The sequence below is a fragment of the Dromaius novaehollandiae genome, chromosome 5 (assembly GCF_036370855.1).
Source record: "Dromaius novaehollandiae isolate bDroNov1 chromosome 5, bDroNov1.hap1, whole genome shotgun sequence".
NCBI classification, from domain to species: Eukaryota; Metazoa; Chordata; class Aves; order Casuariiformes; family Dromaiidae; genus Dromaius; species Dromaius novaehollandiae.
The window spans coordinates 42,553,594-42,576,828 of record NC_088102.1 but is presented as its reverse complement, the minus strand read 5'-3'; the positions used below and the strand labels follow the sequence as shown (position 1 = coordinate 42,576,828).

Genomic DNA, 23,235 nt, shown 5'->3' with positions numbered 1-23,235 from the left:
CATTTCCTTTCCTCCTTGTCACATTTTTGCCAGAGCATGTGCACAAAGAGGTCACTGAGCTTTAATGCAAAAAATAGCATTTTTTACTACTTCTTGGCAAACTGCTGGATTTAGAGCTTTCTGAGTAACTAATGGGAAGGTTTTCCCAGTCTGTGTTTTGTGAAGAGAGCTGCAATGGAACACAGTAAACTTCAATCACATGCAGAAAACTCCCCCGTGGAAAGACCTGTTTTTTCAAACCTTAGACAAATTCTGGGAGTTAAAATCCGTCAGACTGATATTTTCTCAGGGTAGTTTATATCAGACATGAAAGGTCAGTTCTCCAGTTGTCCCCATGAGACAATCTCCATTTTACCAGTAGCAACTTTACCTGCTATTGATCTCTTTGAGCTGAGTTTGGATCTCAGAATATTTGCTGGGATTTCTCATTGCGTATTTACCAGCTAATTTTTCAATATCTCCCAGCTGGCCCTTCCCTGCAGCCAGTTCCACTAAAAAGCTCTAAAATAGAAAAGATACAAGAATGCAGAACTTGAGACTTTTCCAATTCTATGGACAAAATGCTCAATAATCTGTCATACTTTTTCATGTCATACACTTCGACTTTTCCACCTTACCTCTTCATTCATTTGCCTGTCTGCTGACACAATACAGATCTGCATGTATGGTTCCCTCTTAACCCCACTGATCTACTCCAGGCTTGCACAATATGTCTATGCATATACATCTAATTCCACTGTGATGCAAGTGCACTGCAGGATCTTTTCTTCTTGCGATTTAAAACCTCCCAAAGAAACCACAAAAAGAGTCCTTTTGTCCCATGATAAGTATCCAAAAGAAAAAAAAAAAAAAGGAGCTAAAGGGGCATGATTATATCAGCTTCAATAAACTTGGCATAGTTAATACTAAAGGAATAGCCGATCTATACGCAACCCCATAATTTGAAATGTAATTAAGAAAAAGACTCTCAAGAGTTCACTTATCAGTTTCATCTATTCTTCTAAGGTCAGTGTGATTTACAAGGTGTCACCTGTGAGCAGGGAAAAGAGGTACCTGGTATTTCTGCTGCATGACCTCCACGTTGTCTGCTTGAGGCTGAAGGGTCCGGAAAATGTTCTCTTTTTCTTTCATCCATGACTGAAATTCTTCACATGAGCTACAGAAACGGTAATATCCAATCATGTCCTCCAGAGCCTTCTTTCTGTCCTGCAAAACAGATGGAAACTTTAGTATTGCTGTAATAGCTACTTTGCTTTTTGAAGAAAAAGGATCCTTGCATATAAATAAACTACCACATACTGGTAGTAGCTTGGCCGTTTTGCCTGGTATTGCTGAAAGAAAACCTGTCATGTGAAGCTCTTAGAATACTTCTTCCCAGAGCAACAGTGGTCTAAAAGCATGAGAAAAGCCATTAGAGAGCACTCAGCCTTTGACAAACAGTAAGACCATAGTGCTTCATGCTGCTTTTACTGAAGATTTATCTCAGTAATCTCAGGAACATGTAAAAACCCTTACAAGATAGTTCTGCTGGTCTTTTGGGCAGGATTGCAGCAGGTGGGAATGAAAGGTAGTAAATGCAGAATGCAGATTACAGTTGTCTTCATTTTCTCATATCATGCATGACAGCCCATAGACTTAAGACAAATTTTTTTTTCAGTCTGGCACAGGCCTTCAGCTGCAGCAAGCAAGTATTAGAAAAAGCAAGATTACACCAAAGAATCTACTCTTCAAGAAATATAAGGACTGGAAGGTAAATGGGAGTTTTGCCAATGCAAAGCGAATGGAGAGGCTCTGATGCAGTTTGACATAAAACTTCAGTGATAATCTTAGCCCCTTAAGTTCCACCCTGAACAGTAGCTACCTCTTTCAGGACTGAGGGACATTACTGAAACTAAAAAAAAGAAGCTGGTGCAGCACCTAACCTCACTTCGCATTGCTCTGGACTTGACTGTTTTGTTGAAGCACAGAAGATTGGCAGGAATACCATACCTCAGCCATGCTCTGCAGATTTTCATAAAGCGAGTCTATTTCCTCTTGGGTCTTCCAGATGTTCTCTGGAACAAAATGAGTGTCTTGACCGGAGCTACCAGGAAATGCAGTGTCAGGTGTCGCCCAAGTTCGACTGAATGACAGCTTAGTTGTCTTCTGAGTTAAGTCATTTGGAGCATTCATTTTCACTATCTGTAAGGCAAAATTTAACAGAATCAGTGTCTGAATATTTCTAATTTGGATAAAAACTTATTTAAAAGAAAATTCAGAGTCTCTAGTTCAGACCACAACATTCTGACCTTTTAAATAAAACATTTCCTGTATTAGTTAGAACCTTTTTTCTTTTTTATTCTCAAAGAATCAACTGAATAACTAAAAAAGTGTCAGTTCTATTTAAAGAAAAAGTTTCTTTTAGCTCAGTTTAAAATGTTTTGATTCCCTAAAAAAATCTCATTTTGTGCCAAAATCAAATTTTTAAAATTGTGAACAAATTGTAGAATCCACTAGGCTCACAGTTCTACTTGTGATATTTTCAATACCTGAGTACTCATAGTTTCAAGGCCTACTGAGCATCCTAGGGAATAAATGCTTTTATTTGCACATTGAAACCAGCAGTCACGTGCTTTTTCATGTGTAATAACAGAGCAAAACAATTTTTGTTCCAATAACAATTAATATTGGAGTCATGAAGTAGGGGAAAGTCCCCAAATTGATGCTCATAGATCTCCAGCTGGTTTGACTGTACATCACAGGAATCTCAAAGAAACAAACCTAGATAGATGTGAAATGTATTATTCATCTCCCCTGACTTTTGTTGTTTAATTAGGTGGTCTCCAGTCACAAGTTCTCTTTCTAGTCAATGAAAAAAGGGAGGCATCTGTAGAGGTTGACTTCATTCTGTGTGTCCTAAAGAATCGTCTTGGGATGGGATGAATTTTTCCTGTTCACTACGTTAGGATTCTAAAAGAACTTGTAAAGCTATTTAGATTAGATATCTGCTTTCTATAGCTGATTGAAATGAATACTGTTCTGAAAGTAAAGAGTGAGAGGGATTTGTGAGGACCAGTGGAGATGAGTGATATAGATGAGGCTGTTTCTAGGATTTCACTGTTTATCAGCCTATGGCAGCAAGAGGTCTGAATCTCAAATCACAGAACACTAACTAGGTGGGCTAAAAGTGGCCAATGAACTTCTCTGTCATTTAAAAATTTGCTTCAATTCCAATTCAAATTTTCTACTGAAATAAAAAATGAAAAGACTCTTGTTTAGGTCATATGGAAAATTCTGTTCTGGCAAAATCAAAATATTTTGCATTATTCAAAGACATTTCATAGGGTCTAATATAAACTTAGAAAGTGATCACAGTGATTTTAAAACATAGAATATTCCATTCTGAAGTGTATTGATTTAAACTTAACAAACGTTTTTTTCAATCTATTTTACAAATGAAAATTTTGTTGCAATGAACGCCTTACTGAAAAAGGTTTAGACAACATCAGAACACCATTTTCTAGTTGAAAAAATATTCAATGGGAAATTTCGAGCCAGCCCTAATAGTTACAAAATAAAGGAACGAAATATGACACAACCCTTCATCTACTTACTGCAGCTGGTGCTTGCTCTGCCGCAGTGTTGGCCTGCTCTTTCAGGCGTCTCATCTCTGAGGAGTAGGCTGCAATCTCCTTCTCCAGACGCAAGTGCCGATGCAACAGTGCTTCGGCACTGGATTCATCTTTTCCATAGTCCTTGCTGGCCAGAAGGGGTTGTATTTCTCGCAGCCATGAATTTGCTTCATCGATGTCAGCAAAGTACTGAAGGGAACACAGGAGAAGAAAACACTGGGTTTCATCCTGGAAGTTTCATACCAACCTCCTTCCTCTTTTGAAAATCATCCTCAGCAAGGCAGAAATTCCATTAGAACTATAGCTATGAGGTTACTTCCAGGTGTTGTATAAGCTATGAATAAGGTGGCTCTAGAGCTCTACATCCTTGATGTATTTCCTGATAAGTCATAGAATCACTGCGCGTAAATTTGATTCAAGCATTGCTCTCTACAACTCTTTGAAAATACTTAAGTAACTAAACCTTTATGCTGCCCAATAGCAGCTGTGGAAGGAACTGGCAATATAAAATGTTTCACGGGAGACACAGTGCAATTTCAACAACAACTATTTTCTAAAGGTTCCAAAGACTAACCTGACAATGAACAATGAATTCAGAGTCTACAATAAAAACTTTCTTCTTTTTTTCATGAATTGTCTCTACCTGGCTATGATTGTAAAAACAAAACAAAACAAAACAAACAAGATATTGTGATACAGAATAAAAGTACAACCCCCACCCCCACAATTATAGTGAAGGAAAAAGAAAGAAGAAAATAAAACATCATCACAATGATGTTATAAGGCTGAGCAAAAAAAGTAGGAAAGAGGCAATTCTAAGAATATCTGAGATACTGATATATAATTTGTGAATGCTGATTTTATAGGAGCTCTGTCTGCAGCTGTGTGAATGTTTGTATGTGCAAGAGAGCTGTGCAGACCACCATGGCAGGGTAAAACATTTCCCAGGCTTTGGGAAATTGATGATCCAGATCTGAGCCTTATGTCATATTTGTTTTGCTGGGGTTTTTTGATGTTAGAAAAATGTCGCACAGCTATCCAGATCTCACCCTCGGAAAAGACTATGCATCAGCAGTGCTATGTGAGCTACTTCCAATAACATTTTTGACTGAGAACCACCACCAGCTGAGGTACTCTGCTAGGCACAAACCACCCCTCTCCACTGCCTGCCCGGCTTGCAGGAGGGATGAGCCTGAACCGCTGGCAATTGCTTTTTGAAGCCTGATGATTTCCTCGCCCATTGCCCTGCCTGCAGGGGCACAGGGCAGAACTGAACCGCGCCTGTGTCCTCACTACCACACGCCACAGCAAAGCCCCGCTGACCTGTTTGATGAGAGCTGCTGCCTGCAGACGGCTTTTGCGATTAGCCACTTCATCTTGGAGCTGCTGCCACAACTTTTGGAGGTTGTCTCTCTGCCTCAGGATGTCCTCCTTGTGCGCGTGGTTCTTCTGGCTCAGCTCCCAGCCCCTTCTCATTACGTCTGCACAAACTGCCCTGTGGGAGTTGCACTCTGCTTCGAGAGCCTAGCAAAGGGATGGGAGATGCGCAAGCACAAGTCACTCATTCACCACCAGCTGAGAGCAAAGCAGGGGTCTTCTTGTCAGCTACTATAACACAGACCTTTCTAAGAGCCCTCTGCCTTGTCTGTACCTGGTACTCTTCCCTGAGCCATGAGCAACTCCCCTCCCCACCCAAGTTATTGTCCTACTTGTTGCTTTGGACATGAAGTCTGCTGCTCTGAGGGAGATATTTGTTTGTTATCCACCAGTCACTGCCTTACACCTTCTGGAAGTAGCATACACAAATCAGTGCACATACATGCATATTCAGATTACAGAAGGGGCTCTTGTTTTAGTTTCATCACTGGATTCTCAACTCTACAGGTCTCTCTGCTTGTTTACAATGATCCTTTGCCATAAAAAAAGCAGTAGCTCACATTTTTGACACTAGTCCACAGCAAGCTCTTAGGGAAAGCTGTAACAGGTTTCTAGGCATCTCACACCATACCATCCATGGGGCTCCCATCCTGCCTGCTATTATCAGTGACTAGTCTTTTTTTCACCATCTCTTTCCCAACAGTCTGCCATCTCTCTTGCCCAGGGAAGATGAATGGGAAAAACAAAAACTACACCCTTTTCCCCTCCATCCACCAATGTAAGCTAATATGTAGCCCACTGATCTTCAATTCAGGCCACATTTCCAGTCCAGTATCAAATATATCACTTCCCTACCCTTTCATTCCTCTCCTGGGAAAAATCCCAATCCTACACATTTTTTAGAGTTCCAGACACTGGTCATGACACTTGAGATAGAGAGTGGTGCGAGAGCTCTTATAAGTGCTGTACTGACTAAAATAAAGGACATAGATGTTCTAAAGTCTTGCTATGATGCAAAGAAAAGATGACCAGCAAAGTAAGATACCTTGTGCTTCTGAATAGAGGCTGTAATCTGGCTGACATCTTTCCCTAATGTTGTCGTTCTTGCTAACTTCCATTTCTCAGAGATCCATAATTCTTCCTCCTTGCAGTCACGAAAGAATTCAAAAAGCTTCAAGGCCTCCTCTAGCTGAGATTTTCTGAAACAAAGAAAGAAACAGTATATCACAGTCAGAATTGGGATCCCACAGAGACAATGGTACAGAATATCTTAATCAAAGAGCTTCGGAATTTAGAGAATCCAAAATTTGAATGCCTGTAACTCCTCTTTGTGATGGCTTAATTTATCCATATGAGAAAACAGGGGAACCAAAATTAAATTTCCTGCTTCCTCTAGATGTGGAGTCAACCAACATGCTATCCAGACTACACGTTCAGCAAATAAATGCTGAGAATGAAGCTATTCTTCAGCTATGAGAGCTAGTGAACCCTTCCAGACAGCTGTAATGAAGACACTCAAATTGCTTGTGTAATGCCTTTCTAAATGGGGAAATCAGAAATTCTAAATGCTGGGACCTCTGTGTTCTCTGATTTAAAAGAGATTGCTTGACCATCCTAATCAGCAAGAAAAGAGTCATAAGCACAGCCCTACCGTGTCTTGCTCAGAGCTACAAGGTTCTGATACAGTTGACGAAGCATCTGAACTTTTGCATAAAGCACTTCTGGTTTGACTGTGCTGTCCTTGCTGATTTCTGCTGTCCTTTGGGTGATATACATCAATCTATCATCATAGGAAGAGATCTGCGAGTCAATCAGGTCATGCTTCTGCAGCAAATCTACTACTTCCAAGAGCTGCTTCCCACAGTCCTGGGAATTCACTAGTGCCTGCAAACAAAGTGAGAGAGAAATGGCATTGGCAGAGGGTGTCATCTAAGGGCCCAGTACAAAGAAATCAATTAAAAGGTTCCTGTTGACTTTGATAGCTTTTAAATGTAAAAGACTGGTTTCAACTATGTAAAGACTGTATCTGCCTAATTAGAGGAATCATACTTCTCTTTCAGTTTCACAACATAGTGCCAACACTCTTGAGTTTCTATCTACTACACTGGAAGCAATGGTCTTTTCAAACAAACCTCTTTTTTCACATCTAAGTTATTCTATTGATTCTATTGAGACCCAAAGTCTCACCATTCTTGGGGCCAAGGAATAGCCCTTTCCTATATGCTCAATCATAACCAGCTAGATTCACAGTCTTTACCTGGAGAATTCTACGATATCCCATTTTATGATATGCTTTGACTGCATTTTTTTTCTTTGATGAACTTACTTGCCTTTGCTATCTAAATAAAATAATAAATAATAAAATTAGTATTTTATCTGGGTCTGGCAACAATACTGCAGGCTTGAGAGTTTGTTCTCTTTCTAATTGTATCAATTATTCCAATGTAGGATATTATCTTTACTTATAAATCTTTCTTCTCTCATATCCTTAGGCTATCACTGTTCCAACAGCACTACCATTAGTTGTTCTTTGCTGATGAAACACTAAGACAGACAGATTCATATCTTACAGGTATCACTTATCTTTAATTTATTCTTTATTTTACTACATCTTAAGAACTTACAGTGCACTCCTAGTAGTACCATATCGGGCTCTGGTTACAGAGAGCCCTATAATGAAGCCTGTTTTTTCTAATGTAGGTACCTGGAATCATGAACTGAAATGTAGTGTTAGGCATCTAAGTAAAAATGGTGATATTTTGCTAAAGCTGATAGACTCATCTGTTCGCACCAGGCAGCGAGCACTCTAGACCATACTAGTCCCTGGAATATGGGTCTTTTTTTTAGTGATGCACACCGATAATAGTGTGAGCTGTGTTCTTGCAAAGAGGGCTTGGTACCTGCAACTCTTTCAGCTCCTCTGTAATGGCATCAATATCCCTCAAGAGGCCCAGAATTTCCTGCATTGCACCCAGAGAGTGCTGTCGTCTCTGCAGCTGATCCAGAAGATCCTGCCACTGTTTTGAAATGTTGTCTTGCCTATGTAGGAAGAGAGAGAAAGAACGTACTTGTAACAAAGACTTCATGCTTTGGGCAGCATGGGAAAAGAGTCCCAGTGCTCACTGTTTTAGAGGAGCTAAATAAACACATACAACTCTTGCCAGTGGGGCAGGTGGATAGGCCATGATCACAGGATAGGTCACAGCAATGCTGTTACTTAATTAGTGTGGAGATGGGGAGGGATTTTGGCTATTATATCAGTTATCGATTAATTTTTATTTTAGAGATTGTTTTGTATGGATCCTCACATTTGACATCTCACATTGCTTTTGTCTGATACAGTGGAGAGGCTTGGAAAAAAGATGGGGTCTTCAAATGGCCACTTAAAATAAAAATAAATCCAAATAATAGCATGAATCATGACCTGACCTCATAAGGAATTTGGGTTACTCTTTTACAGTTATTTTTCTCAGTTTTCCCACATGCTTCTGAATTTGTCTGAACTTAGAAAAGCATTGAAATACCACAATAAAAATTATTCATGTGGCTTTTTTAGCCAGTCCCAAATAAGGATATACTGATAATCACGGAAGTCAGGATTTCTCAAGATTTGCCCCAAAATGGTGACACAGGAAGACTTTGTGCCTGAACTGATCTGTAGCTCCCAAACTATTGACTGAAAAGAAAATGTGTTGATTTGGGAAAAAATGTATCCATCTAAGCATTTTTCATGGAAAATAGGATTTTTGGCAGAGCACATATTTTCATAAAAACAGGAAAATATCTCAGAACTATTTTTCACCAGAAATCAGCCTGAATTTTTGATCATTCAAGAAAAAAAATAGAATTTTAAAGTAAAACAAAACATTTATGTGCTGAAACTGTTCATGAGTAGAAGAAATTCTGGCCAATTCTACTCATGAGGGCAGAGGTAAATAGCTTTGATCCTGCTTCTTCCTCCACTCCACAGAATATCAGGGCTAACATTATCCTCCACCACTACACAGTCTCACAACTGTCACTCACTTCTTCTTGATTTGGTCCTTGCCGTGATAGTTGTCCTGAATGATGACTGCAGCCATTTCAGCCATATCTGTGAAGCGTTCCCTTCTGGGGAATACATCTGCCGCAATGGCTTCCAGCTTCTTACTGGCAGCCTCCATCCTGTCTGCGCTCTCTGGCCAGAAGTCCTGCTTCCCAATCACTTTCTTCATGTCTTCCAAGTAGGACTCCTGCAGGGCTGCCTTCCTCAGGAACCTCTGGGCTAGCTGCTCCAGCCTCTCTAGCTTCAACATCTCCTTCTGTAGCGCTTTTCCCCGGTTGTGTTCTGCCTTTTCTAGGATAATCCAGTTCTTTTCCACATCCTGCAGTGTCTTCCCTTCTGGGGGCAAGTATGGCCGTTGGTTGTTGGCTCTCTGCTTGGTCCTGATATTGAAGAGATGAGCTTCAATCATACCCTTCTCTTGGTATTTGGGGGGCTTCTCCACAGTGCGGAAGGTCTTGAAGTTGGCCATGAGCAGCCACATTTCCTGAAGAGTGTTGGGAAAATGACGATCATCCAGTTCCATCACCTTCTGTTTGATCCATTTCAGGAGGTCAGAGACCATCTGCTCATATTGAAGCTTCAAGTCATCTATCTCCTTCAGGAAGGACACGATCTGTAATGGGAATATGGAGTTACAAGCCACATAAGAAGCAGAATGGAACAAAGTGGGTGAACAGAATGCAACATCCTCATAAACCAAGTTTAGGATCCCAGTGACCTGCAATATATGTCAGGGAAGTTGTATTTAACAAGTGGCTTGTCGCAGTCACCACATTTTTTTTCATCAGTGTCGTGATGGCTGTCACATCTGAGGCTAGGTGAAATCTTAAAATGATATTCTGTAAAACACAGTAAAATAAATGTTATTTAATGTCTCATTTCATTTTTATTTAAGAAAGGTTAATTTTGGAATTAAACGGGACATTACTGGCAGCATGCATGTGGAGACTGTCAGCAGTTCCTGTGTGGGCTGACCAGAAGGCAAGAATCCCAAACTGAGGATTCAGAATCTATGTTTCATAGTGGAACAAAACTCAGATTTTTTTCCATTCTCTTTCATGAGAGGGAAAGGAGAGGGAAGGGGAGGGGAGGGGAGGGGAGGGTCCCATCCTATCTGCTAATATGCAATTACCCCCTCTTAGCTTCACTGCCAAAGTTGCAGGAGAGCATCTGACACGTTCCTCCTTTGCCTGAGTCACATCCTAGCTCTCTCACAACCATACTGCAGGCTGTGGTCAAGCAGCCCCTTCTCAATCTCTTCTGTTGGAGCTGTTTCATTCTATATAAATTATGAGAGAAAGAGAATGCATCATAACTCAACAGGGGTTTGGTAAGGAAAGTCTGGTAACTGTGACTCAATACTGATTTTTCAAGTCCACGATATTTATCTGTTTCATCCGTGGTCAGACCTGCATTTTTGTGAGCTTCAAGTAAATACTGTCCCTGGAACAAATATTTAGAATGAAATGTGTAAGGAAATAAAAAGTGTCAGAATGAAACCATCCTTTCCCTTTATTTTACATATTTTTCCATCTTTTTATATTATATTTTATCCTCACCCTAACTCAGTAACCCTCATTCTGAATCACTCTCCTGCAGACATCGAAGCTAATGCTGAACAACGTTGTCTGCCTCTAGCATTCCTCAGAGCCCATCTGCTCCAGGCAGGCAGATCAGTAATGGAGATGGCGCGCTGAGCAAAGACCCAGGCCGTGCAAGTTGTAATCTGCTTTCACCTATCAGAAAGTGCACTTGGCAATGAGTAAATGTCACACACCGTGTTGAAAGAGGAGTAAAACAGCACCAACCTTTAGTGTAGGAAAAGCAGCCCGTGGCATCAGGGCTTCCTTCTGTATTTTCTGCCATCGTACCCAGTTCTCGCTGAAAGATCCTAGTAAGTGCATGGTCACTTCGTGTGGCTGGGGGAAGGGAGATTTACCTCCCTGGACTGATTCTCTCTGCCATCCTAGTCACACGCTTAGCCTCAACACAAACACTTCCTTGACACATTCAGGCTTCACTCCCCAATCCTATTAGTAAATTCAGAGCTGCCTGTCTGATGGCACTAAGGACATGAAGAGATTAACATCTGTCTCATTCTCCTTCTGTATGTTTGTGAGTGCAAGAAGTGCAAGAGGAGAGGAAAGCAATGTTAGGGACAGAGTAAAAATGTCAAAGATGACAAACCAAGAAAAAGAAGCAGATAAGTGCAAAGAGAGAGAGAGAGAGAGAAAAGAATAAATATGCCTATACAAAGAAGAAAAATCTGTGGAGTGCAACAGCAACAACAAAAAAGGTGTGAGAAATATTCTTTCCATTTTTGCCCAATATACAAAGATGTACTCTATCTGATCCTTAGAGTTCCCCTAATACATGTCTGGTGACTCTAGGAAAGCCTAAAATAATGCAGGGGTTCTGAAATGTGGTCCTCTGTTCTGAAATCAATTCCTCAGACATTTCTAATATATTCTATTTCAGCTATAAGGAATAGCTCTCAAACTGTCAGAAGAAACTCTGCTAGTGCCCCCTCTGTAGATTATGAGTGATGAAGAATGAAACTCAGGCAAAATGGAAAAGAAAATCTTTCTTCTGAGAGAACTGAAATAATGTCTCCAGGTTAAAACTCAGAGCCTCGGGTGGAGTCCAGTCAAAACCTACTGCCCACTCTCCTCATTTGTGCCTGATCTTTGTTCAGCTAAACTCCAATTCCTGCTCTCATCTAACCCTTCTCTTCAGAGACATCACTGTTACCAATATATGACCCAGGATCATCTTGTTCTTGTCCCAAACTACTTAGCTGAGCAAACCCTGCTTTGCAAAAGCTTTTCACCTTGTCACCACCAGGGAAGTCCTGGTTTTGATTTTTATGCCTCCTACTCAGCAAGGCATTCCCACCTGCCCACAACAGCACGGCCTGTTCTTCGAGTGCAGACAATCATGCAGGCCCCATCCTGGGCATGCAGATTTTCTGTGGGCTGTTTGTCTGGTATTTTTGACAAAACCAGAATGGATTATTTTGAATGTAGAGAAGAAATTCTCTCCAAGGGAAGTAGTCCTCAGTGGAACAACCACAATATTTTGGCTAGAACTACTAAAAATTCCTTCAGTTTTCCTTTAAAAGGATGTAAGTAATTTTAATAAAAATCATAATAATGTGAAACAAAATATATATGAAAACTGAAAAAAATAAATTAACAATTCTTTTTTTCTCTTTTTTTTTTTGGTTTTCTAAGAGTTTCCCCCCTTCTTTTACACTCTCCCACTTTCCATGCCCTTGTTTGCTTTTTACACCTGACTACGGAGTTAGAAAGAAAGGATGAGGTTTTTTACAGGAAAAAAAAATTCAGTCTCATAGAATAAGAGATAATCTTTCCTGTTAAATCAGAAAATTGTTGACTAGCTCTGCTTTTACCTAGCTGTAATCCTCCTAAGATTAATGAGATTTGTATGCTTCAAGCTGCCTTGAAGCACGTCAGCTCTCAGAGAAACTGTGAGGTCAAAAAGGGATCCGTTCCCAGTGAGATAAATGCAACCTTTTAGAGATCAGAGAGTCTACAGACACTTCTCGAGACTCAAGTCACAACAAAAAGTCTCTGAAATGACTGTGCCATTTAATTCAGGTCAAATGATCCTGAAGCTGAGCTTGCACAAATAAACATCTCCAAAACAAATTTAACTTTATGGAAGTGAAAAGCATAAACAGAGATAGAAATAAGAGGTAACTTTTAAAGACAGTGATGCCCTTACTTTGGCAAGTCGCTTTTGGATTGTCTGGCCTTGTTTCAGTCTGGAGAAGTAGTGGTAATAGAGTGACACATAGGTCATGATGGATCTCTCGTCTGGGTGGGGTACTGCTACATCCTCAGCATCTAGCAGTTTACTGATTCCTAGCTCTTTCTGTGCAACGTTGAAGGCATTGTTCAGGTTCTTGATGGGCTGGTCTTGCCGCAGGGAACTGTAGTGGATAAGATCAGGCCTGGACAAAGAGAAGAACAGGGGGTGGAGAGGAAGAGAGATTTATGTTTAAGTTGAGATGATAAAATATAAACTGTTTATTAGAATAAGATATGTGACAAACTCCGAAATTACTCTGACTCTGTGCTTCATATGAGACCATCAAACCTCTCTTACTTACACTGGAGGAAGAAAATACCCCCCCTTATGAAAGTGAAATACCACCACTCCCCAGCAGATCTCTACACTTTGTTTGTCTCATCTTCACTGGCTGGTGAAAACCAAATTGTGTTAGTGAAGCGATTCTGAGAAGGCAGCTTACTCCCAGCTGGAGAAGCTGCAGGCTTCCCCCATCCTGCCAGAAGATGGAGCAGAATTGTTAGTGGGAAAAGAATTGTTCAAGGCTTTCACAGGTGGCTTTTCTCTCCTGCCTTGGGCTGTTTTCCCCACATGTTTTCTGAGGACCAGAGAAGGGAGAAAAAAAGAGACTGAGAGGTTGTTTACTCTGTTGCGATTGAGTCAAAAAGTATGAATGCTCATGAAGCTCGTACGATAAGAAACATCTCTGAAATACTCAATAACTTTTGTAAAAGTGCAACTGGAACGTGATCGGGGAGGCTAAGACCGAATAAGAACTTGGCAGCATTGTTTAGATGTGTGATATTCCCTTGGAAAGTCCATTTTACTTCCAACAAAAGGAACTCCAAGCAGGAAGCCTTTGGTCCTCCTTTCTTCAGAGGGAATGTGCACATAAAAAGGAGTTTTCAGTGAGAAAGGGCAAAGACACAATTTTACAATATCTTGACAAATACAGGTAACTTGGACTGTGGAACAACTTGTGCCTGAATTGGAAATAGCAGCGAGCAACTGCTCCTGAACTGATCCATCAGCTCTTACCTGTGAGCATGAATGAGTGCGTTGAAGGCCAGTCCATCACTCCAGCTTTTGGAGAAGTCCTTCACATTCACATTGGAATAGCTGGCAGTTTTATGCTGACACCAGATTAGTAAGGCTTCATTGGCAAATAGAAAATCAGCTCTGCCTCCAAATTCTTCCTGTAAAGAAGGCAAAGGAGAGAAAAATCAGGGTGGACAGCATATGGAAGTAGCATCAGTGAGTTTATGCTTATGTTCCCCCAAAAGCTCTCTTCGTTTTACTTTTGTTCTGCTCTCAAACCCCTCCTAACAGTCATAACAGCTTTAACACACTTATCAGCTAGATCTACCATGAAGGTAGAATGATTTAACATGAATGTAGAAGGTTTCTGTGAAAGTTAATTGAATGAACTCCTACATTATAATTTGAAATGAAGGTGTTAAAAAGTTTCTGAATTCTTCTTTTCTGCAAGATTTGTAGAAACCAAGTGAAAAGCAGGAGAGACATAAAGATTAGCTCAGTTTATTTGTTTCCTTAGCTGCGGTCTGGAACTCAAAACCAAAACATAATGTATTGATATCTAATGTGAGAAATTACTAACTTCGATTTCACAATATCTTCATAGGATCTTACCTCTCAGGTACTTAGACTACACATTAAACAAGGGATATAGAACTAACTTTCCTTAAAAAAGAGAAGCTTTTCTTTGGGAAAAGAGCAAACGATCAGAACATAGTTCAAATCTGGAGAGATTTTTCCTCCAAGAAATTCTTTCTAGAGTCAAAGCCAGTAGAAAATTAGTGGAAGAGGGTAAGGAACATGAATATTATGTATATCTCCAAGCTATTGTTTTCTCTGTCTTTGAGAAACTCTAAAATGGATTCAATTCTTTTTAGAAATTCCTGGCAACTAAAGGCAAAAGAGCTGGATAGTTGTATGCAGTTGCTGGGAAACATGCAAATCACTGGGTAACATTACAAGATCTACATGATAAAAATAGGCAGGAAACATCATCAGAATGGTCCTTTCTTGCTGTTTTACCTTATCAAGTTTGATAGATGAAATCTGAAATCGGAGTATAATGATCCAGATAAGTCCCAGGATTAAGGTTTTGTCACCATCTACGATATTCTCAGGCCCAATCACTTTTACCTGCACCTGCTAATAAACCAACATCTGTTCAGTGTGAAACAAATCACATTCAGTTCTCCAAAGGAGACATCTGTGTAGCAAACTGTGTGTGAAGAGAATGTTTAGGCTGTTTTCTTAGGGAAACAGGTTTTATGTTATCTCTTCGTTTGTCCATAGATCTGCCAGCTTCCATGTTCACCCTCCTCAAGCAACCATGTGCACCAAAGCTGAGTCTCAGCAAAAGCCTGGCAACGGGATGGCAGTCTCACAGACTTAAAGTTCCTGCAAGGGTTCTGAAAACTGGTGGTTAAGGAAAGGAGAGAATCATGATTTGGTGCTCTGTTCCTGCAAGGGAACAGCTGCAGGGCAAGCTCAGAGACCCTCTGTCTGTCCAACCTCCCTCCAGCTAGTTGGCACATAGCTCATGGCTCACCAAACAGCACAAGTGCCCTATGAAACAAGCCACTGCTTCCTCTGCTCTTGCTCAAGCAGCAGGCAGGGCTGTAGTTCATGCCAACAAGGTGGCATCTCTTCAGATAGCCTGCGAACACCCTGTCGACTCTTGCTGTCTGCATGTTCACCTCCGTGGAGATGAGACTCATGACAAATTTCTTTAAGTTAATTCAGAAATTGTAGACAGGTTTCCAGGAATTACCTAGACTTCAGAGAACATTTATCTTACTGCAGTCATGCAGGGACCATTTTAAGAAACTGTCCAAATATGAAGGATTAGTGACCCTCTTTGCCATGGGAACCAAGAATGTTTATGACAGTTTGTCTTATCCCTCTTTCAGCCTACAACTGTCCTCCACATATCTGGGAAAGGGGAGTGTAAAAGTGCAACTGGAACATGATCGGGGAGGCTAAGACCGAATAGGGAAAGGGCCTGGGACTTTTGGGATAATTCTGCTTCTATTTCTCAAACTCCAATGAATAAGAAACAAAATCAAGTGTGAAATATATGAATAAAACAAAACATTTATCTAGCAGAGTAACTTTCTCCCTATCCCCTGAATGTATTTCCTATGCCTTTTTCTCCCACAGCCCTGGTCTCCCTCTTACCAGTCACATATTCTTATTCCTCAGTCCATTTTATTCTCTTCTAGCAGTTTCCTCTATGCAAGATTAAAACTGGTCAACATTTTTCGCATGACTAAAACTTTCATCAGAAAATGTGAATTTGAGGAAATAATTCTTTTCTATTGTGAAAATGCAGATTTTGGGTGCAATTGTCTCAAATTTCTTATGGGAAATAGTATTTTAAATCAGCATTTCAAAATGCAGTATATTTTCATTTAGGTGTGACATTTTTTGCTGGACATTAGATGCTTGTAAGTCATGTTAGTCAAATAACAAAAATGTCAAATCTAGACTTAAAAAAAAAACCCTGCCTTATATGCAAAGAACATGTTATTGTGTATCAGAGGGGAAAATCATGATAAGCATAATACTACATTTAGTTAGTGACATTTCTGAACTGTTGTCATCTATGATATGAATACTTACCTTAGATTTCAGGAATGTAATGGCTTTGCTGTTGTTCTCCAGAAAATGCACCCTCATCTTTCCCCTGTTTGGTCTGGGCAAAGATTCTCCAGAGAGCAGCTCCAGGAGTTGCATGAGATAAATGCCATCCTTCAGCTCTGTATAAATATCCTCTATCACAACCTTCACCTGCAAAGACCAGTCACACAGTCCTGAAGCCAGTTCAGCCTGTGTGGCTGAACAGTTGGTCCACAGAGCCCTCTACTTTAAGTGATAAGCAAACACCTTGTTGCTGGTTTCACTGAATCTACTGTAGGTCAGTGTGTAAGTGTGAAGAGTAAGTGGATTAGCTGATGAATCTTAATTCACTAAAAATGAATATGCAGAAAGACTGACATTATTTATGACTGTGGGCTGAAGCTGGATAAATGACTGAACCAATGAAGAATAAAAACAGGATAACTGGGCAGTAAATACTTTGAAAAATATCAAAACATTTCAACATTTTCAAAATCAAACATTTTGGAAGTGCGGACATTTTTTTTTCAGTTCAAATAAATCTTTTCAACTTTTTATTTTTGAGCAATGTATTTCATTTAAAAATTGCATTGATAATCCCAAAGTGAAGTGAAACAAAACAAAGGAAGTGAGAAGACATATTTACAGGTTTGCTGGGTTCAATGGCTCCTTTTTTAGTCCATAGTCTTAAAGTCTGTTACATCCTGGTTAGACGCCATCCAAAGTCTCCATATTTTTAGCCAGTCTCACACTAAGCTCTGTCACTATGTGCAAGAGTAAGATCTTCTACAGAAACTATTTCATTGCTGCCAGTAGTGAGATCACTGAATGCTTATGTGATACAAGATGACATAGTGTGTACTCTGATCTAGCAGGAGCTTGCCTTAGGCGTTTGCTTTTGGCTCTATGCCACTAGCCATGAAGAAGTGACACTAAGACCTTATCACACACCCAATAATAACTTACAGTGATTCTGAAATCACAGTAAATAAACTTTTTGTTTCCAGAAAAAAAAAATATTTCTGAAGTGAAGTAGTGGCTTTTTGAATTCAAAGCATAGTTACATGTAAGGAAAAAAAGGACAAGTAACATGGAGACTTATCTTTTAATTTCTGACCAGATCTTCTTCCTTAAAGCATAAAAGCAGCTCAGAGAGACTTTAAGTCTATACCTTGTGTGGAACAAGAACTGACAACATTCTCTGACTTATCATCCCTGTGAAAAAAACTCCCTGTTTAGTTGCTATCTTTATTTATTCCTACATTAAATAGGCCTAAAATTCTGCCTATGGTATCTTGTCATTAAAAAGCTAAACTTGTTATGTTCTGTGGAACTTATATTCATGAAGAATAGTTCCATTTTAATTTATTTGTAAAGAGTCTACCTTCATATATCTGCTCTATGCCCCAGCTGCTGATATATTTTTAATAGCTTCGTTGTATCAAACAGTCTTTGAATTAAGATACCAGTCACAGATTACTTAAATTAAATCCAATAGCATCCTTATTGCTAGACTCCAAACAGCCAGCAGTGCAACTGAAAATACTGTAGAGTCCTGTAGTACGAACCTGTCAACTTAAAGTGTGCTTTCAAAAGCTGAAACTACATTTCTAAGAAGACTTTGATAAGCTCTCAATCTCTGCTCCAGTTCTTACCATATATGGCTTGTAAAGCTCTCGCTCTCTCTTATTCTTTTTTTTCTACACTTACGATACACAAGCAAGTACTGTCAAGGAAGCTAAAAGTAATATTTTAATCTTTGAACTCAAAGGTGTTTTAAAAATGATAAAGTATATAAAAATTAATTTAAAAGTTTGCTGTGCTCTGAAGCTACCTGTATACCAATCACTAAGTTGCAACATTATACTGAAAAAAATGCATCTGATACTGAAACATCCATCATGGTGACGAAGTAGAAAAGAAAAAAGAGGCCTGGTCCTACTTGGTCCATTGTCATTAATATCAACCACAGACTCTAGAAAAGGGAATTGTTCTCGGGTAATTCCCTGCTGTGATACATCATTTGTGCCCGAAATGAGTTTATGTGAAGTATATCTGGTGACACTCAGAATATGTTGGAGTTACCTTGCATGCACAAATCAACTGTGCACTAGTTCTCATGCTTTCTGGAAGTCTCAGATTTACTGAAAATGAACTGATCTGTATTTGCACAGTAGTATGTCTGAAACTGCTAGACCTAAAGCAGCTTTTTCAGAGCCACAGAGCAGCAACACAACCTGGACTGATCTGCATCCAGAAATCTCAGGCAAGGTAGAAAATCTTTAAATTTTGGCTGGGCAACTAAAAATTGGACATTGTTTCAGAAAACCCAGACACTTGCAAATACTTCACTTATAAGAACAGATAAAGATCTTACTCTGGGAAGATCTACAAAATACAATGGACATCACAAAAGCGACATGGTTTTAGGAAGATAGTCTACAAAAGCAAACCACAGTTTCAAGGAAGATAGGTAACATGGGCAATGGAGACAGATGCGAGATAAAAGGTACAGGCTGGAACACTATGGTTAGTCAAAGCCTTTCTTGTTTGCATGCATATCTAATGATGACACTTATGAAAAGTGTGAAAAAATAAAATAGAAAAGAATAGAGTGGGTGAAATAAAAAAGTCAGGAAAAAGCCTCCAAATGGAGGAACTACCTACATTATTCCTGAAGAAAACATTGTTCATCCAGTTGGTGAAGGTTTTCTTCTGCATGGACATACGCTGCTCCTGCAGCTTTTTGATGTGATCTTTTTCATATTCTGTATCCATGGTCACCTACAAAGTCAGAAACTCCTGTGAGGTGTTCGGTGCTGAAGGGAGCTGCCCAGGCAGCTGCAAACAACAATGACGTACCCAATCTATCTAGGGAACCCAGCCACAGCAGGTACAAGATTCATACCACACCCAGTATAATACCTTAATTTCCTTTTGCTTGTACTTTGCTCTTTCTTTTCACTCCACTTTATTTTCACTTACTTGAGTCCTCCCTTTTAAAATACTTGTCTAGTTTCAGAATGAAAATGAGACATATATCTATACAGCTTTACTTTCTTTCTTTCAGTCTCTCTCCCCAGTCACTCAATCCCATCAGGCACACCATGATCTGAAAGCCATCAGTAAGTTCCTTCAATGTGCTGAAAGCACATGGCTGGGAACAGATCTTTGACCTGCTCAGAAAGAGAGAGATCTGCAAGTCACTGTCTAATGCACTTCCTGAAAATGTATTTGAATGTTTTATGCTCACTGAGGACTGGTTGAGGTGCTGCTGTTGGCTTTCAGACCATAGTATGTCCAACAGAAATCAAGCAGCTGTTTAGAAAGGAAACAGAACCAGCTTGGTTTGTTCCTCCCATGAGCTCAGTTTTTTCATATTCATCACTGTAAGGATGTTGCTAAAGGCCTGCAGTCACAAAGACAGGGCCCTGGGCAGGGAGCAAGGAAGTGTAATTCATCGTGGTACCCAGTGTGAATGTCCAGAGATTATAAAGGACAGAGTCTCCCTCGTGGAGTTTATGGTGCGTTAAACTGGATTTCTGCTCTACTGAGCAGTTCTGTTGGAGTCATTGAGCTTAAGGTGTGAGACTGCAATGGCAGTGTCTATTGCTGTTATGAAGGCAAGAGGATTGTTGAAATAAATCAAAGATAGTTACAGACATCTTTAGTCACCAAACCATCTCCTTGGACTACTGCCACAGTTCTAAAAATTATCTGGGTATCAGCCTAGCTGTGAAACCAAAAAACCTGCTGTAGTGGTGGTAGAAGAGTCTGCTGGTGTCAACTCACTGCAAAGAGAGAAGGGAACAGAAAATTAAGATCTGTGACAATCTGTGGAGGTGTGCAGCAGGGTGACCTGCTTTCTAACTCTTTTCTCTCTGCTGTGCAGAGGCCCCACTCTGAGCTGCTCTGGGCCCTTTAACTCATAAAATGTAAATCACTGAAAAAATAATAGTTGTCCTAGTGTGAGAAGACAGACACAGGCAACTAGCAGCAGCAGCCATAGCAAATAGGAAGTTGCTTGCCTGAAATTTTTCCTTGCTCTAATAAACATGAAAGATTGTGGCATTTTACATGGGGGAAAGGTGCAGGAAGTGGAGAAGTAATGACTCGTTACTGTCTTCCTTTCTTCGTCTTCTTCTTCTTCTTCTTCTTTTTTTTTGTCAGACCTTCTTCAACCCCTACTGCTTGGCTTCTGCAAACCAGACAGCCTTGAAACCTGACATGATCTCCCAGCTCAGGAGGATCATGACCATAAATGAAAGTCTTCTGGAAGGGAGGAATTTAACAGAGTTTGAAATGGAACTGTAAACAGATCCTCACAATATTTTCTGATCATGTGGGCTAATTTAGCACCATAACTTTCTCCATCTGGAGAGCGGATATCCAAAGAATTGCTTTTCCCTGCCAGAGAGTGTGATATTAACCCATTCCCCTTCCATTCTCAAGGATATCAACATCTCTCGCCCCCTTCACTCTCCTTTCCTAGTGAGGAATCATATTTCATGCTACATTTACTGACTGGTTTTACACCAACTCATTCTATAATGAAGTTACTGAAAACTAGTCAGAAGCAACTGGATCTGCTTGCTACTGCCTCTAATCCTCAGAGCCAAGCACTCAAAAAATGGCAGCTCCAGGGGAGCCTGCCAGGAATTTAATTCAACCTTCTTATGCTTTTTCTTTTTTCCACAGAACACCTGCTTTATTCAGTGCACAAGGCAGACTGTCATCACTCAGTCCAGGATAGGGACCCATCTCTTCTTTACAGTATGGTACTGAAATATTGATCACAAATATATTACCACCAGCAACTTCAAATTTATCAACTGTTTTGGATGTGTAAGTTTGTTGACTTACTATGCAGCAAATATGTAGAAAAAGATACAAACAGGCATTTCATATAGGCAGCAGTTCAGTATCAAGGGTTAGAAACAAACAGGCATCTCTTCCCACAGCAAAATTCCAGCTATTCCCTTTGCTGGCATCATTATTCCTTGTTCTTTCTCATAACTTGTTCTATGTAGCTGATACACTCTGCATGAAGTCACTGTGCCTATGTTTCCTATTTCTTACGAAATATCCCCTCATCTCCGGAAATCCACACCAGTTAAGAATGAGCGCTGTAATTTATAATTATTCATTTCTGAATTTGCAAAATGGCTCTCAGAATGCCTGCCACCTCCATAGTCTCAGCTTGCAGTCACCCTGGACAATGACTAAACAGATTTCATTTAGGTGAAAAGGAAGCTTATTTGCTAAGTTATTGCCTCATACAATAGTTCACCTGTTTCATTAAATTAAGTTAGAAACACTGGCAGAGGTTTGCATGAAGACAGATCTGTAATAGCTTATCTGCATTTGCAGGATATAAGGGAAGCGTTAAAAGCCAGATATGGCTGTAGTGATACATTAGAGAAAAAGATCAAAAACATTAAAAAAATCAGCACTTACTCAGGTTTGGAGGAACTCCTTTCTCGCATTCACCAGTTGTGACCCTGGAGAATGACTTTCAATTCTAGATTCACTCCTATTCCTACATTCAGCTCTCCGTTTTCATGTGGGGCGACCTTTGAATTCAGGAATAGAGACCAAGTATTTATAATCTACCTATGAACCTTTCACCTGACTCTGGAGGAAATAACCCCTTAGAACGCAGCGAGTAAAGGTTGTCACAGACATTATTTGATTCTCATGCTCAAAATAATGTACAAATGACATTGAAATTGCTATAACTTAGTGAAAATAGTCATCCACCATGCTGATGCTTTGGTAAAGGGCATTTAGCCTTTCTCAGTTTCATTGAAGGCTCTGAGTGATCACAGGCCACTTTTCTAAGAAAATTGTTATCTGAGAAATTACACTTGACAATGAAGTCTGAAAAAAGAGTGTACCAGAGGGTATAAAACTCAGAGCAATTCCCAAATGCTTGAAATGGGATAAAATAATTGAGATGAAAACCGTATGTGTTAGCATTTGTCAGTCACCTCTTTGAGGAAGTTCATGTATCTGCACATTTACCCGCTGCTGGCAAGGTGTACTGGGAGAAAGCTGGCAGTGGTAGGCACGCTTGTACAATTTACTATTGATGGACTTCCTGTTAATAGCAAAAGAGGAAACAATTCTGGTAACTTAAATAGCACTGAGCCCTTGCTGCCACTGACAGGGCTGCACAAACACTTGACCTGGCTTCAGTGCTGGGAAACAGAGAGCTGCTGTCAGGAATCACCACTAGAAAGTGAGCAGGCATCTGAAATCAGAAGTGGTAAGCAGAGATGCCCAGCTCAGGATGTGATAAGAAAGTACCAGACTTTCCTTCCTGGCAAGGATTGTTTTGTTAGCATGCAAATGCTAAGGGGAAGAGATGCATTAGAAAAAATGCACAAAAATCCAAAAACTTGGTACAGATAAAACTTGAGCAAAGAAATCTGTATCTCCATACATCCACTACAGAACTGTCACACTGAGTGTCTAAGCCAGCTAAATATAAAAATGGAATGCATATATTTCAGGTATTGCTCTAAGTGTTCCCTCCAAAGTTCTGGACTTGCCTTTACCAGCCATCTAAGACAATATCATTCTTAATAATCAGCATTAAATGAGAGAAGGATGAAAGAGGGAAAAGGATATGAATTCATCAGCTCTTTCCACCTCATCTGTAAGCTCATTGCCTGGTTACAATTCCACTCTTCTCTGCTCTGTCTTGCTTTTAGTTAGACCTCCATTCTTCTGAAG

General features: G+C 40.0%; 1 protein-coding gene across 3 annotated transcripts in view; it reads right to left on the bottom strand.

Moving 5' to 3' along the window:
- SPTBN5 (spectrin beta, non-erythrocytic 5) overlaps positions 1-22,070 on the bottom strand; it is a 104,935-nt gene extending 82,865 nt beyond the window's left edge. For all 3 annotated transcript variants that reach the window (XM_026095820.2, XM_026095819.2, XM_026095821.2), the window contains exons 1-15: positions 21,955-22,070; positions 19,165-19,281; positions 16,501-16,668; positions 14,905-15,024; positions 13,885-14,042; positions 12,781-13,009; positions 9,015-9,646; positions 7,889-8,027; positions 6,640-6,872; positions 6,034-6,187; positions 4,935-5,135; positions 3,594-3,800; positions 1,990-2,181; positions 1,054-1,206; positions 371-501 (exon numbers count right to left, since the gene is read on the bottom strand). In XM_026095820.2, coding sequence (XP_025951605.2) covers positions 371-501; positions 1,054-1,206; positions 1,990-2,181; positions 3,594-3,800; positions 4,935-5,135; positions 6,034-6,187; positions 6,640-6,872; positions 7,889-8,027; positions 9,015-9,646; positions 12,781-13,009; positions 13,885-14,042; positions 14,905-15,024; positions 16,501-16,668; positions 19,165-19,275 — 2,828 coding nt within the window. In that variant the 5' untranslated portion in view covers positions 19,276-19,281; positions 21,955-22,070. The remainder of the gene's footprint in view (positions 1-370; positions 502-1,053; positions 1,207-1,989; positions 2,182-3,593; positions 3,801-4,934; positions 5,136-6,033; positions 6,188-6,639; positions 6,873-7,888; positions 8,028-9,014; positions 9,647-12,780; positions 13,010-13,884; positions 14,043-14,904; positions 15,025-16,500; positions 16,669-19,164; positions 19,282-21,954) is intronic.
- Positions 22,071-23,235: the final 1,165 nt, after the last annotated feature.